At 44.1% G+C, this 15,799-nt stretch overlaps 1 protein-coding gene across 1 annotated transcript in view; it reads right to left on the reverse strand.

Annotated features, from left to right (window-relative positions):
• Window positions 1–3,455: 3,455 nt before the first annotated feature.
• Window positions 3,456–15,799, reverse strand: part of CHSY1 (chondroitin sulfate synthase 1) — an 80,044-nt gene continuing 67,700 nt past the window's right edge. The window contains exon 3 of the mRNA XM_074917202.1: window positions 3,456–8,290. Within this exon, the coding sequence (XP_074773303.1) occupies window positions 6,698–8,290 (1,593 nt within the window). The 3' untranslated portion in view covers window positions 3,456–6,697. The remainder of the gene's footprint in view (window positions 8,291–15,799) is intronic.

Genomic DNA, 15,799 nt, shown 5'->3' on the forward strand with positions numbered 1-15,799 from the left:
GGTCTTCTACACATCACAGCCGAGGAAGGCGTTTGGCTGGGCACAAAGCCCCCCACCAGCTGCCGGTGGGTGCTGCGGGGTCTGGCTGCGGGTGCTGTCTGTGGGGCTGTGATGCTGGGGCTGAGCCCCCACGCCACGTGCAGGATGGGTGTCCCAACCCTGCACACCGTCACCCCAGAGTCTGGTTATTGCATCAACAGCAATTTGGGCTGGTTTCCGCCCTATTAAACACTTCAGCGTGGTCTTCCAGACCAAATAAACCTTCCTCTGGGGACTTGTTGGGCTGACCTCTGGGAAAGGGGGTTTCCCTTTGATTGCCACCACACTGATGGCCTGCCCCTTATGGCTGTAGCAAGCAGGGCCCCATGCGAGAACAGGACTTTTAAAATTGTGCCAAATTTTCCCAAATACATAAACCTGCCTGGTCTTCTTATGTAAATACGGCCCAGCTCCTCTTTTCTACTTGGTTTCTGATGGAGGAGGCAGCAGCAGACATTAGTCAGCTCTGCCACAGCCCACAAGGCGGTGGAAAACAATAGCGGTGTGAAAAGCAGCTCAGCTTTGCCCAGAAACTGCTCTGAGAGCTTCACATGAACCCAGGAGCAGAGAAATTCCCCAGGGGAGCTGTGGCAGGCAGCAGGGCCAGTCCTGGGAGGTGCTCAAGCACTGCTGCTGCCACGTCCAAGGGCAGCACGTATCCACCCCTGCTACCCTCCTGCCTCCCAAAACAAACGCAGGGAGAACCCCCTAACCCCAAAGGTCCCACTGCACCAAGGGCTGAGGCAGCTCCTGCACAGGCGCCTGACACAGCTCACAGCTGCTCGGAGAAAAAGCAATTAAAAAATATTGAATTTTTTTTAAAAAAAAAAGTCATTCCCACTGAGACTCACAGTTCCAACCACCATCTGCATTTGGACATTAATTACCTTTGCTGCGTGGGGAGGGGGGGGAGGATGCAGCCTGGATGAGATCTGGGGAGGGTGGGGATAAGGGTGGGGATTGGGATGAAGATGAGGATGATGCCAGGGATGGGGTTGGGGATGGGGATGAGATCACCTGCGGCAGGTGCTCAGCATCAGGGGAACCACAAAAGAGTGGGTTTTGGCAGTGGGCAGCCAGCCAGGACACACACCCGCCCCTCGAGGCTGCACGTCTGTGGCAATTTGGCAATTCGGCTTTCCCCAGCGCCATCAAAGTTCTACCCCGAGCCACCCCGGCTCCATCATCTTTCATTTCTGAACAGCCTGAACCGCTGGCCGCAGAGCCAACACCAGGGAAGCAAACAGCCTTTATCTGCCCCATATCGCAGCGTGTTTGCTCTGGAAGTTTGTTTTATCGTGGAATTACTTTAAACTGTGCCCTTAGTATGATCCCTTTATTAAAAAGTCAATAGAGCACAAAGGTATTGTTTGGGTTTTTTTGTCTTTTTTTTTTTCTAAAACAGCGGGCGAGGGGTGTAGCAGGACCATGACAAAGTCCTCCCAACACCCTCAGCTGCACAGTGGGGACCCCCAATTTCTAAGACACTCAAGCCCAGCACACTGGAAATGTTGGAGCTGATTCAGGTCAATTAAAGTTGAGGTTTTTATTGAATTAAAGTGTGAAAGTAAATACAGCCAGCCCAGTATTCAGTCTGTTATTTTTTTGATGTTAATTCAATTTTTTTCACCTTGCTCATAAATGTGATTTAAAAGGTGGTAGAGATTCCTGGGCTGGAGGAGAGCCGGGAGATGGGTTTTGGAGCTTGGAAAGGATGCAGACGGGTTTCTTGCACCTGGGAAAGCGTCAGCAGCAGTTTGGACGTGAGGAATAAAAGCGCTTCTGGCAACCGCAGCCAGGTGAAATCCAGTAAAAGAGTGGGGGAAGGAAACCTCCTGGGATGCGGCTGCACTGCAGCTCAACAGGCCTTGGCTGGGGAGTCTAGGATGTCTCCAAGGCTGCCCATGCCCCATAGAGCTCCAACTGGGACCAAAAAAACCCTGAATCTGCTCCAGTCAGCGCAGTAACTCACACTGAGAGCATGCAGACCTGGGTACAAAAGCATTTGTTTAAAATAGGTCCTAAGGTGGGCAGCGTCCCACCAGCCCAGACATCACCACATCTCAGAGCAGAGGAGGAACAACCCGGGGGAACCTGGAAGCATCTGCCCCAGGCAAGGCGCTAACCTGCTCCATTTTTAATTCCTCTGAAAGATTTTCTTTCCAAAAAGCTCTTGAGTGAGGCTGGCAGTGGAAGCAGAGTATTTTTAGCAAGTATTCATGCGAAACAACTTAGGCTAATAATTTGCAATGTAAAGTTAGAGCTTCAACAAAAACTCAGACTAAGCAGATTTGGGGTCAGCGGGACTTTCTTGCTGATTTTGCTGAAAGGAACCGTACAGCCAGGTCCAGGGAAGCTGCGCGGAGGCTGGAGCTGGTCACTGATTTTTCAGGGCAATAAAACCCCACTGTGCCTAAAGGACCAAAACTTGAAATCCTTCCATGGACTGTGACTCTGCAAAGTTACATATAAATATTTAACCTGTAAATAGCCGCATCAAGCACAACTGTCACTGAAAGTACAGCGCTGCCTTTCCTGGACCCGCGCTTTCTGTCTCTGTTGCTTCTTTTTGCCATCACTGACCCTTGAGCAAAGAAATGAGCTGCTGGGAGGGAAGTGCTTTTAGAAAACAGTGGTAATAAATCCCGCTGCCCCTCGGTGCCCCCCCCTGAAGTTTCACATGCCGTTTAACTCCAGCAACTGATGAATGTTCATGAACGAAGAGCCAAGCGTGGTCTCGACACCCCAGCTTGAGGCTCACAGTGAATTCTGACTGTTTCTCCGACAGCCCACGGGACAGCCAGGCTCTCCAATCCACCCCACAAACGTCCCTACCAGGAGGAAGGCCCAAGGTTGGCTTTAGGCGCCTTTGCAGGTCCCCCATGATGTTCACCTCAGCCCTTCCTGGCCACCAGCTCCACCATCTGCGGGTGATCACCCACCCAAAGCTGAGCTGCTGTCAGACCCCAGGGAGCTCTGGTGTGGGGACACCAAGCCCCCGACAAGCAACGCAGAGCCAGGGAGCAATGATACCTGAAGGGTGAGTGAGGATGGCGATGGGTCACCCCATCTGTGCTTCAGAACATGGTCCCTCAGCAGCCACTAGTGGGACATGGCCCCTGCCGCAGCTCAGCTGCCACAACGGGCCCCCAAAGCCCTCCAGAGCCACCAACCTGCCAACTGCGAGCCACAGGCCAGGGCGAGTGCAGCCAACGTGGGCGAGAACCCCACGTCTTTTACCGTGAGCCCCAGGAAGATGGAAATGGCACCCATGGGTGTCCAGAAAAGGTGTTGAAGGGCTGCAAAGCTCTGCTTGGGTGGGAGTTGCATTGCTGTGAGCGTGCCCACAGCACGGCATCTGACACAGACTGCATACACTGGAAGAATGAGGGAAAAGAAATGTCTCACATTTTAAATTGTTTTAATGCAGAAGAGAAGCATCTCAATATAAAGCAAACCTCAGCAAATGCCTCTTGGTCACCATGTTCTTCAATTTCAGGTTGACACCATCTCGTTTTCTCATACCTTGTTTCTTCTTAATGGACTGGAGGAAAACCCTCCTGGGTTCTCCAACACCAACTGGCTTCTCGGCATGAAGCAAACTTCTCTTCGAACCAAACAACCAGAGTAAACTGCAAATGAAACGTTCCAGCCCCAAAAGGGATTTTTGTCAGAGGCTGCGCTAGCACTTGTCAGCCAATGACTTCCACCTGGTCAAGCTCCTTACAACCTGGGCAGCACATACCACTTATTTTAGTATAAAATGGGTTTTATAAGGTTAGAATTTATCATAGACAGTTATATTTTGAAATTTAACTTTAAAATGGATTACTTTTAAGCTGTGAGTCCATAAAATATGTGGTCAATTAAGATGTGGGGCCTCAGGAGTTGCCTGCAAGCCTGGTGTAAAACCTTCTTTTAATGCTGTTGGACAGATTTGGTAACTGAATCAGAACTGCGGCAACAGAGACAAAAAAACCCAATACCAGATGGGTGCTTTTCATTAAACGGATTTTTCCATTTACATGCATTCTGCTTTTACCGGCTGTTATGGGCTAAAAAAAGTCCTACATAATCATAAATGTTAATAATACAGTATAAGTACAGGGCTTTTTCCCCCTGTCTTTTGGTACAGTTCTCTAGGGTTCATATTCTTCAAGCTCTTTTCTGCAGCCACAAATACTAGTTGCTGTTACTTTTTTTCTTTTCCTTGTGTGAAGAAATAATTCAGTAATCCCTAAGATTCTTTGAGACTTAATTTTTACATAAAAAAGCCTCACACCAATATTAATCGACCGTGATAAGACTGGCAGAGCTATTAAAAATAAGCGCTCAACACAAGAATTATTTTTACTGTGGTTTTGAATACACAAAACATTACGAAATTATTCAGCCTTGTCATCATATGCATTTAAAATGTATAGTTATGGATGCTTTCAGACAGCAAAACCACTTTTAATCTTTTCACGAGGAAAAACTTAAAAACCTGTTAGAGACAACCAGCTGCCCCAGGGAATCACACAGCTCATCAGTGCGGGCAGCGGCAGGAGAGTGCACCAGAGTCTGATGAACGGGTTTGTTTTCCCTTTCCCTGGAGCCAAGGTATGTGGCATTAAGTTTATTCCAGGCCAAAACACAAAATAGAGGTCAAAACCCTTTGTAAGAGGGAGATCCTTTCACCTGGACTTCCCAAAACCGCTTTACCTTCGCGGCTGTGCTTACGCTGTTTGAAAAGATACGGACTGAGGCAGACGACATGAGAAGATCCGATTGCAAATAAAAAATCTTTATTGCATCTTAGAAGCAAGTCTTAAAAAAAAAAAAAAAAAAAAAAAAAAAAAGATTTTCCATGCACTGAATCCATCCAAGTACCTACATCCTTGGGACTGTCACCAAAAAACGATGAACATTATAAGACATCGACTCTACACTAGTTGCAGTTCATATTCCATACACATGTAAACAATGGTTATTTCTTCTACTGGAATAGCAATTACTCCATAAGATCCCTTCAAACATGGCAACAACCTATGCATCAATTTTTTCTGTTCCTTCACTAGTCTCCACCTCCCAAAGAGTAGGCAAAGTGGAACTGAGAGCAATGAGAAGAAATGGTGCTGGAGGATACAATAGAAAAATATATTGTTCGCTGGTTTTTATTTTTTGTTTCTGCTGAGCAAGATATTTACAGGTAGGTAGGTCCCAATAGATCATCTGCTCCAATGACAATGTCCATTCACTGTCTAAGTCTCAGTGTAAAGGGCTCCCTTTCTGGCTTTAAGGCACTTTATTTTGTGTATTTTTCTCTTACCTTGCTAGGTGTTAATTCACAGGGATCACACTTTCCTTGTATTCGGCCTCCCCATCCCCAGTTCCTCTTACAATACCAAAAAAATTCCTAAGCTTACTGATGTCATTCCAAAAACGTCAAAAGAAATTTGGGAAAAAAGATTCATGAAAAAATATTTTAGAAAGTAATCTTTGGAGATCATTTACTGCAAGTATGATGTACACTACCTTATCAGTGAGAAGATGCAATACATTCCTAATATATATATATATATTTACACACACATATATATATATATAAAATATTAAAATGACTAACAGATATTCAAGGAAAGGTCAAGAACCTAAAACAATGGATATTAAATAAATTAACAGTCTATCAGATACAGAAAAAAATAATCCCAAAACAAAACTAGTAATCAAATGTAATAATTGTTCCCATTAACATCACATAACCGACTGAACAATATCAATGCAATCAGGTGCAGTACACTCAGTATAGAAGATTTTTAAAAGTTCTCGTTAGGGATCTCTAATTGTTCGCTATGTACTGTCGCTTTGCTGCAAGAGATTCGCATTCCCATCCTCTTCCCCTCCCTCATGCTTCAGCATTTCTTGATCACATCGTCTCAGCTCTAGACAGGACAGCGGTTGAGGATAATACACAGAACCCACCACGGATTCTTAAAACATTACGTCCATATATGGACCAAATATATAAGACAAAAATTTCTACAAGGACTAATGGGATAGCAGGTTGTGCTTACTTTCTTCCCTCCCTTGAAGTCGTCTGGCCATAATAAGTGGAAGTGTATTTTTAAACTGAAATAATCAGCCATTTGGAAAAAAAAATCTGTGATTAATACCCTTATCATCGTCACACTGATTTGTTTTGTTCTAACGCAATTTAAAAAATAATGGCTATCCTTAACAAAAGAAGCGGAATCTTTGCACTGTAGCCGTCACAACAAAACATTTAGATACACCGTTTTGTCACTTGGCTTGCACGCTCAGGTCCCAATTTACAGAATCCCAGCAACGAAGACAGCAACGGAAAAGGTAGAAAACAATCTTTTGTTCATAAGGAAATTCTAATTCAAGTCAGATTTCCGCTGATCGGTCAGATAACTCTTAAACAATTTTTTTGTTTGAAGGCAAATATTGATCACAGTTTTGTTCAAAACCAAAAACACAACAACAAAAAAAAACCAACGGCCTTGTTCTTCTCAAAACGAGTGCTTTGTAAGAAAACAACGATGATTTCTAAAATATATCCTGTGTGGTCTTTTAAAAGTGAATTATCAAAAAACATTTTCCCAAAAATAAATTAGATAATTAAAAAAAAAGTCTTTTCCAGCATAGCTGGACATTAGGCTGTCCTCACTGAGCCATTAGTATTGCTGCTTTTCCCAAAATTTGGGTCATTTTTTTCAAACCATATTTCAGCCAGCTGTTGCGTGGACCCATAAGTTGATGCTTTGGACCCCAAGCACATTTTATATTGTTTTGGATCAAGATTAGGGTCACAAAAAACAGGGTGATGCACATGAACTACTCCAATTTCTTGGCTTCGGAAAGTTTTTAAGCCAGCTTGAATGACTTTGTTAAACAGGTCTACGTCTTCTAGGCCCCAACCTTGGATGGAGACATCAAAGCCACCTGCACGAAGAAGATCACCTTTGTAAATACAGGTAATACCAAAGCCATAGTTCCTCCAGAAACCTGTTTTCTGGGTGAAGGCAAAATGATTGTCACTAGGAACTTTTCCACTGTAAACAATCTTTGGATCATACTGGCTAAAAATGATGGGAAAGTATACTTGTTGACCCAAAACTGTATTGGCTCTACACCGCTGGAGGAATTCTGTGGTAAACACTAAGTCAACATCACAGAAGAAAAGTAAAGACTCGTTCTGGAACTGAGAAGATCCGACTTCCAGAGCCAGTGCCCTCGAGAACTCCCCCGACACTGGTAAAACCTGCATGTCAGCCTTGGGGTATTTGGAGCGGTAATCTCTCATCAACTCAATCTGCTTCGCTTTGTCAGGGTTGGAGTTGGAATTGAAAAGCAGGACAACCAGCTTGACGTTCTGGTTTGGAATGAGGCATGTCTTTTCAAAATTCCCCATGAACCTTGCAAACATGTCAAAACGTCCAGAGAGAGGAATCAGGATGTTGATCTTCTTGTCTTTGAGTTCTTTCCTCTCAACTTTTGATCGGCTGAGCTGGAAGGGAACAAACATCTTCAGCGAGTTGGAGAGGAAAGACAAGGATCCAGAATCCTGATTGATTTTGCTGGCCAGCTCTTTGGCGTCCATCTCTTCGTGCTCCATGAACTGGATCTTGCTGAACGTCTGCTGCAAGTACGCGTGCCTCCTGACGGGGACGGTCATCTTCTTCCCCTTATGCTTTTTGTAGAGAAGCAACAAGTCAAGAACATACTCTGCTCCGTACATGGGATTTACTCTGCGATAGCCGTACTGTATTTCCTTGAAATCAATGATCCTCCCCCGGGTCTTAGCGTTGGCGTTGATCATTTCCATGACCTGCATAACAATGTCATCCAACGCTTCACGCTGAGAAGAGTCCATTCCTCTCCGAGGGGGCTGCCCGTCAGCACCCGAATACAAATACTTTCCTGTAAGAAACTCCCACTCCAAGATTTCCTCCCGGTGGCGGGGCTGGAATCGCATGAAGGAGGGTGGCATCCCCAGCTGCAGGTCATCTTTGTGGATTTCTGTATTGCTGTATTTGCTCATCAGGACGATTTCCCGGTGCAGCTGTACAGTCCGGTGGCGCAGCTCTGCTATCTTGCGGCTCAACATGTAGCTGTGAAGTCTGTACTGGTACGGGGGGTTCTTATTGGGGTGCAGTGTTATGGCTCTGTGTATTTTGCTGTTCCTCAGGTCTCGGATATAACCCTTTTTGTTCTGTTCATAATTTTCATAAAACAGCTGCTGCATCTAGAAGAGAGAAAGGAGAAGTTAGCGTCTTGGCAGTGCTGTCCTTGTGAAAGTTAGCCCACGCAACCTCCCGCAGGGAGAAAACTCCTCGCTCGCAGGGCCAGGCAGCTTTCCGAATAAACTGTTCTTGGTTTTAGGCACAGGTTGTAGCAATACCAGCTGCTATTCAAGGAAATTAAGAGGATTATTCATTGTAAACTGGTGAAAGAAACATCGACCGTGGATTTGGGATTACTACAACCCATTTTAGATATCACCGTCGGCCAAACAACTGAGCAGTAAGTAGACTGTAAGCTCATTTTTTCACAACAACATAGCATCACCAGGAAAAAAAAAAAAAAAATAATGAAATGTTCACTACAAAACTCTTACTATTCATCTGCTTCCCAGGGGCTTTAACAAGAATAATAAAAGAACAATAAAAAAGGATGCCATGTACATAGTAAGCAAGTGTGACGACACCTTTTCCGTTACACCCAAATGCTGTTTAGGCATTAAAAATCCAGCTTGCTGAATGTTTTAGTCAAGTTGCCAAATACATTATTCAAGTGCTGCAATGCAAAGCTACGGTTCCCCCGTCCTTTTAAAATGTCAAAAGAAAGTAAAATGCGCCTGAGATTCCTAGCAGTGGTTGCAGAAAGCAGGTAATGCAGGATGCATATGTACACTAGAATAAAAGCATCCTTAAAGTGAAAATGGCATTTCAAAACAAGAAGATAGCGAGCTGAGATTAGATTCACGAGCCTGATGGAAAGCCACAGCCTAAGAAAAGCAGACAAACCAGCTTTACAGTTTCCAGTAGCTCAGACAGGAGCTGATATAATGCAAGGCATGTGCAAACCAGGATGATACATGGAAAATAAACTGAAAAAAAACTAACCCGAGAGAAAAAAAAACCCCTCAAGGCTAAAGTTATATACCAGCCTAGACAACGGACACCTAAAAAGATCACGGGCTCTTTCTGTGTCACAACACAGATGTCATCAACCTGCCAGAGGAGCTGACACGACAGCTTCATTCCAAACAGGATCCAATCTATGTTATTGGCAGCAGAATTTGCTATAGGTAATACAGTCAATAAAGCACACGTAAAAAGGGCCATAAAGATTAGCACAGAGCTAAAATCCAAAAGATGAACAGAACTGAGAATGACTCAAATATGATGGCAATTATACAGAGCACTAAAAGGAAAACCACAGGCACAGAAAGCCTCCCTTTAACAGACAGTGCAAGTGATGCTTCTACCAGCTGCTCAGACCCAGCCGAAGTCTTGTTTTATTAGGCCTGCAGTTGCATTTTTCCCATTACTGTGGACAGACACTGAATCTAAGGGATAAACTTACACCTGGATTTAATTGCCGCTATCTTAACAAACCAGATGTGCACACACTGAAACCTGAAATTCAGCGTGTCACTGTGGTCAGCACAGGAGCAAGCTGCGTTTATCTGAAGCGGCTCATATGGATTTTAATCTGAACAAACGTAATTCATTTCAAAGGAGAGAGGGAGGAATTTCAGCTGGACTGAGAAAGAAAGGCAATTTTTTTCATGGGTTCAATGGGGTTTTTTCAATCCGCCACCCCTTCTCCTTTCCTGCTCAAGTTCACTTTCTTGCCCACTCCCCCCCAAGTGACTCCTGCTGCTTTCATGCCGTCTGTGAGCAATTCAGGCCAGAGCCTGCCTCTTATTAGATAGATCCCGTACAGCAACGCAGCCAAAGGAGAACATCTTGGCGATGGCCTCTTGGCAAGCCACAGACGAACTGCCTGTCAAGATGTATATCCCTTTAGAAGTCATGCAAGATTTAAAAGAGTGCTACAGGCAGAGGTTAGTTGGTCTAATCCTATGTTCAGCTCAGAGTTATCCAGACTGAATGAATTTCATGTTTGCCTGAGAAGCATGTTTTTCCACTCACCCGAAGCCTGTTCTTCATTTGTACCCCTATTTTGTTTCCTCTACTAATAACACTTTATTTTTTGTCCACTTTGAACCTCGATGCTTCTGTTAAGGGCTCCAGGAGACCTCAAATCCTACGCACTTATGGTCAGTCCTGTAAGCACAATTTATTACAGTTGAGAGCTCACACAGCAAGAACAAGACCAGCTCAACACTGCAGGACCCACACATATATTTTTACTGACTCCACTGGTTTATCCTCTCCAACTCTCTCTCTCTCTCTAGGATAAGAAGTATTAAATGTGTATGGTAGCAGAGTTCACCGGCATTTTAGCTACAGTACAACTATAGGCACAGGCTTTCCCAGGAGTATTGTGACATTAGGTAAAAATTCTTAAATCATGTCATTCAGCAACTATTATTTAAAGGAAAATTGACAATAGGATTTAACTTCAAATCTCATTTTGAATTTGTAAGAAAACAAAATCAAGACCATACAGCCTGAATGCATTTATTCCAAAATTGCCATCTAGGGCATTCTGAATTAGCTGCAGGAGGAAACCATGAGAAGCAGAAAAGCTTTTAGATTACACAACAAAGTTTTAATAGAATACCGATGGGTAGGAAAATGTTATGAAACTTCCCAGTGGAAGTAAAGATATGAACTCCTAGCTAATGGCCCCAAATAAAATTAACAAGTGTATTTTAAAGCTCTGGCTTGCCATGCCAGGGTAACCTCTTAGCTAGGCTGGTTAGCTACTGAACTTTTAGTACTACTGTTTGCCTCTTCCACAAACTAGCTATCTTCAAAAACTAAACTGAAAATAAAACATACCTCAGCAAGACTTTACTGGTGCTTCAAAGCAAAGCAATTTACAACTGAAACATGTATTAATGGCCACCTTGCTCCAGCCAAAAAGGTGACAACTGTAACAAACCCTGCACTCCAGCCAACCCTGCAGTGCAACTAATGAGAAGCACCACAGTAGCCAGGCTTTTATATAACCCTATTTTTTCAGAAGAATGCCTTGCAAGGCTGGCACTGTCATTGTTTTTCCTATAAAGTCTCCCCCTCTCCTACTCCAGCGTCCCTCTTGTCTCCTCGCACTCAGCAAGAGGCAGCAGGCATGGGATGTGTCAGCATCCTGCAGCCCCGAACCCCAGCCTGGACCTAGGTACACCCACACCGGTAAGAAACACACCCAAGGGTACGGGAAGGTGTTAAACAATTCCTTACAGAGAGTATATTGACTTACAAACTGTTTTTGCACAATGGCATGAAGTGCTGCAAATAAAGTCCAAGTGGCCAGCAGCCAAAAGAGCAATTTAACCCTTCCTGGGCCAAGGCACCTGCAGACACTGACCCAATGCTGCAGAAGTGCTGTGATGCTCGTGGGCTTCCCTTCACAATAAGGAGCCCCATGTGGATTGCATTTTCTCATCCCCATCTACGAAATTTGAAAGAGATGAGCAGTTCCCTCCAAACAGTTTGACAGCTCCACCAACATTAATTTGCTTAAATCATTAAGGCAGTGCTAGTCCTCTGCACTGGGTTCAATCTCAAACAAGGCCAATGCCTGACTCGCCCATCACTGCTAACGTAGTTTCTACCTCACCAGAGTCCAAAACATTATGCTCAATATTACCTATTAGCACACACAGGTTTTTGACTCCACGCAATACCGGAAAGCCATAAGGAAGACAAAAAATCGTAATTACCTCTTGTGTACACCATTAATAGGTGGGTGGGAGAAGACGACACAGAAAGTAATGCCCATAATTTATTTGTTCCTCTCATGTAGCAGCCATTAAACACACGCGTGGGGAGTGACACAAGCCTAGAACGTGCACGTCTCTAACAGACATTACGTGCAAACTTCCCCAGGCTTGTTACCAGACTGTTGTGAGTTGAACTCTTGCAAACTCTTCTTTTAGTGAAACAGGTTTCTCTATGATTCTTTTCAAAAAAAGAACCTTTCATGGATATTAATTCTGCACTGATTATATTCTAAGCATGCTTTATTCTAGTGCAGAGCACTGAGAGCGTAGGGATACAAAGAAGAGCTACTCTTTATTGACCACTATTTACTCTAGACCTGTTGAAGCCTTAAAAACCCTAATGTTCCCCAAACCATTAGAGACTGAATGTTTAAACTGTGGTACAGCTGTTGTGGGCACTACTGGCTCATGTCCAAAAGACCAACTGAAAGGAGAGAGTGTTATGTTCTTCATTTTAAATGAAGAAGTCTTTTGCAGGCCAAAAAAAGTGTACTGGAGAAAATGGACTTTAAAAATAAGACCAGTTTATGCAGAAACTGGCCCGCAGCCACAGATTAGCCCCTAAGGGCTTTCTCTCACAGCTCCAGATTGTACTACCATAGCCGAGAAAGCGCAGCCCCACAAGTCTCATGAAATGCAAGCATGGACAGGACATGTTGTGTGGCAGGTCTCAGAATGCCCAAGATGTGCTTTAAATACAAAGCCAAACTAATTAAAAGCTCTAAAGATGGCTAATGTCACCTAGCATATGAGCACCTCAGCTGGGGGGAGATGAGCATGCAGGTCTCTCCGCAGCTGGTACAGAGCTGTTCTCCTTCAGGAGTAACGCGGGTGCCGGGACAGCCCTTGCCCTGCTCCACAGCTCTGCTGCCAAAACTACACAGGATGCTCGTCCCCATCTCCCCCTTGCTCCTCCTTCCAGAGGTGCAGCCGCAGTGGTGCAAGGGGCAAGTTCCTCTTGGTTGGCTGAAGTGAAATCAAAGATGTTTTGCACCCATATCCCAAGTAACTGCATGAAATAATTGTAGCTGCACTAACACAGCTTTGCCACTTTGGATTGATTAACCAAAACAGATCACTAGTTTTCTGGTTTTTAAAATAGCCAATATAGCTAAATTGATAAAATATTTTGCACGTAGACCCAATGGAAAGGAGCAGTGGGTCTTCGTTTACTGCTGACTGGCCTATGGTGGAAAGAGAGACTGCAGTGACCTCCCTGGATACAACTCCGTGTGTTCAGGGTTCTTATTAACGATGATCTTTCTGTTTTAAATCCCGATGCTTTATGTGAGATCCCACAGCTAACCACTGACATGACTGAAGTCACTCCTGGGCAGAGTTATTATGGTAGAGACAAACACTGGGAAGTCATGCATAAACACTCATTTCCAGTGAACTTGGCCACTTGTTCATCCCTGTAACCTCCCCAGCTGCCACTACAGGAAAGGATGCAGGAAACACCACTCGGCACTGGGAGATCAGACTTCCCTCTCAGCTGGCAAGTGAAACCCTGAGCTCTGGGGCATGATTAAATGATGTGATTCCTCAGACGAGTTACTTCTCACACAAATTTCATCATGTACCACTGATTCGCATTTGCTTTGTTTCAAAAATTAAAGAGGGGCAAGAAAATCAGCTGGACATTCTCAACTCAGTACTCAAAATTTCCATAGTAGATTGCTAGAGAAGCAGAGGCAGATCCAGCTGTGATACACTGCGACCTCTGAGTGCAATAACTCCAGGCATGCTCTGGAGCAAGATGTTTATTTTGTACAACACAATTGCCTCTTCTTATATGATACTAAGCGAAACAGCGTCTGTCTCACTCAAGAGCCTCGCAGCGTCTTCTGCACCGCTCTCCTCTCCAAAGTATTCGAGAAAGCAAGCCAAGTATCTAAGGCAAGTTTCAAGCACAGCAAACTCAAGGTCACTGAATTCCCAAGGAATCTGAATTAGGAGAGTTACTGTTGGAGTTCAATCTTTTATTAACAATACCAAGTAGCTGTTTAATTAAATAACTGTCCTTCTCCCCAATCCTTTCTTGTTTAAGCAAGTAGAAGAGCTTAAAAATTACTTATTCATTTACAGTTTCTCAAACCAAGTAGCCTTTAAAGTATTCCCAGCTTGGCAATAGGAAGAAGAAAACCCACAAAAATGAATGTCTCTTCAAAACTGGCATGGTTGTACTTCACCTCTGACCTTGAGCTTGACTATCTCATTACCCAAAACCTGCATGTGGGAGCAATCCACATCACTTGGGAATGGAGATCTTCTAGCTACGAAGCAGAGGAGAACATCCCCCCTCCTGGCCCTGCATTAAATGGAGCTTTACCCTCCTGGTCTAAATGAGGATACAGGATCCTGGGCTCCTCTTAGTCATGAAGCAAGGATTCCTTCTTCAGGTCTCCCCTATTTTGGATAAGGGGGACAAGTTGAATCAGATCTGGTGTGTAAAAAAAAAGAAAAACTAGTGCAGTCACATAACACTCTCAAAGGAAGATAATTGCCCATTTAGTAAAACATCCTTCACCCTTGGGTATATCTGACACATAAACTACACAGGTGCCCCTGTGCACTCCATAAAGCCTGAAACTGCTTCTCTAGAGACACAGATTTATATTTTTAAAGCATAAACCAGAATATAACCTGAAAGCATTTTGTACCTTAGGAGTAACCAGATAAAACAGAATGTGCCATTTTAGGATATTTCAATTTAACTGTGCAAACCTTAGGAGAGCTGGATGCAATTGCAGGGGTTTCTTCCAAAGGTTCTGATCTAACAGAAACAAAACCAAATAAAACACCACTAAATATTAACAAATGTTCTACACTATGGCTATTAAAGAAGCAGAACATCATAGGTGCTAATGACTAATTATTTTTGCTATTGCTTGAGAATGTGTGCTCAAAATTTGTATCTAGCAAAATTTCCAAATTACGAGTTTTAGTGCGAAGTGCTGTTCTGCACATGGCTCTCCCTTGCTCAAGCTAAGGCTCTGACCCATGGAGCAAATGATTCAGCTCTCCCTCTCCAGCAGAGAGGGACTGCTGCTGTCATAGATCCAAACAAACCCAGGAATACAGTAACTCGCTGCTGATTTGCTCATTTAAAGGCCAGACACAGGGATGATGCCAAATTACTTGCCCACCGAACATACTGCGTCTTGGGATTTCTTTTCCTTGTTGTCAACTCCACACTTTTAGACTCTGCAGTACAGGCAGAGTACAAAAAAAACTTGGTTTTCATTACAAATTTCAACAGGCCCATGAAAAAAAGAGCTACAGCCTTGGAAGTCTGTGTCTGCTCTTTCTCATGCAAAGTGTTAAGATTTCGGAGAAGCAGCACATGACCCTTGGAGGGTAGTTTCTTAGAGATGATGAGCAGAAAGTTTCTGACACCCTGGAAAAAAGTTTTCTGGATGCTGAAAACGGAGTTAGAGGGATGCAGTCTCCTCTGAGCAGAGACTACAGAAGACAAGACCTCTTCTGGGCTGCTGCATGATTTTCCACCATGTGTTTTCAAGAGGCAGTAATGTAATCATTTAGAAATACTTCTGTCCATGGAATTCAAAGATTCCTACTGGGGAGCTACTTTCCATATCCAGTGGCTTTGTAGGAGCTGTGAGCCATGATGGATGGTTTTGGTCTTTTTGGTCCCAAAACACTTGGCAAAGCTACCACCACAAGCTGCTGCTTACAGGGGGGTGGACAAGAAACCCTCTGCTTGGAGAAACTTTAGCTGCAGCCTAGGCATCCACGAATCATCTCAACATCAGTCCAACACCAGAAATAAAGATGAAGTAGTGCAGCCTCTCTGCCAGACTGGCTGGGGAC

This window comes from Athene noctua, chromosome 13 (genome assembly GCF_965140245.1).
Source record: "Athene noctua chromosome 13, bAthNoc1.hap1.1, whole genome shotgun sequence".
Lineage (NCBI taxonomy): Eukaryota > Metazoa > Chordata > Aves > Strigiformes > Strigidae > Athene > Athene noctua.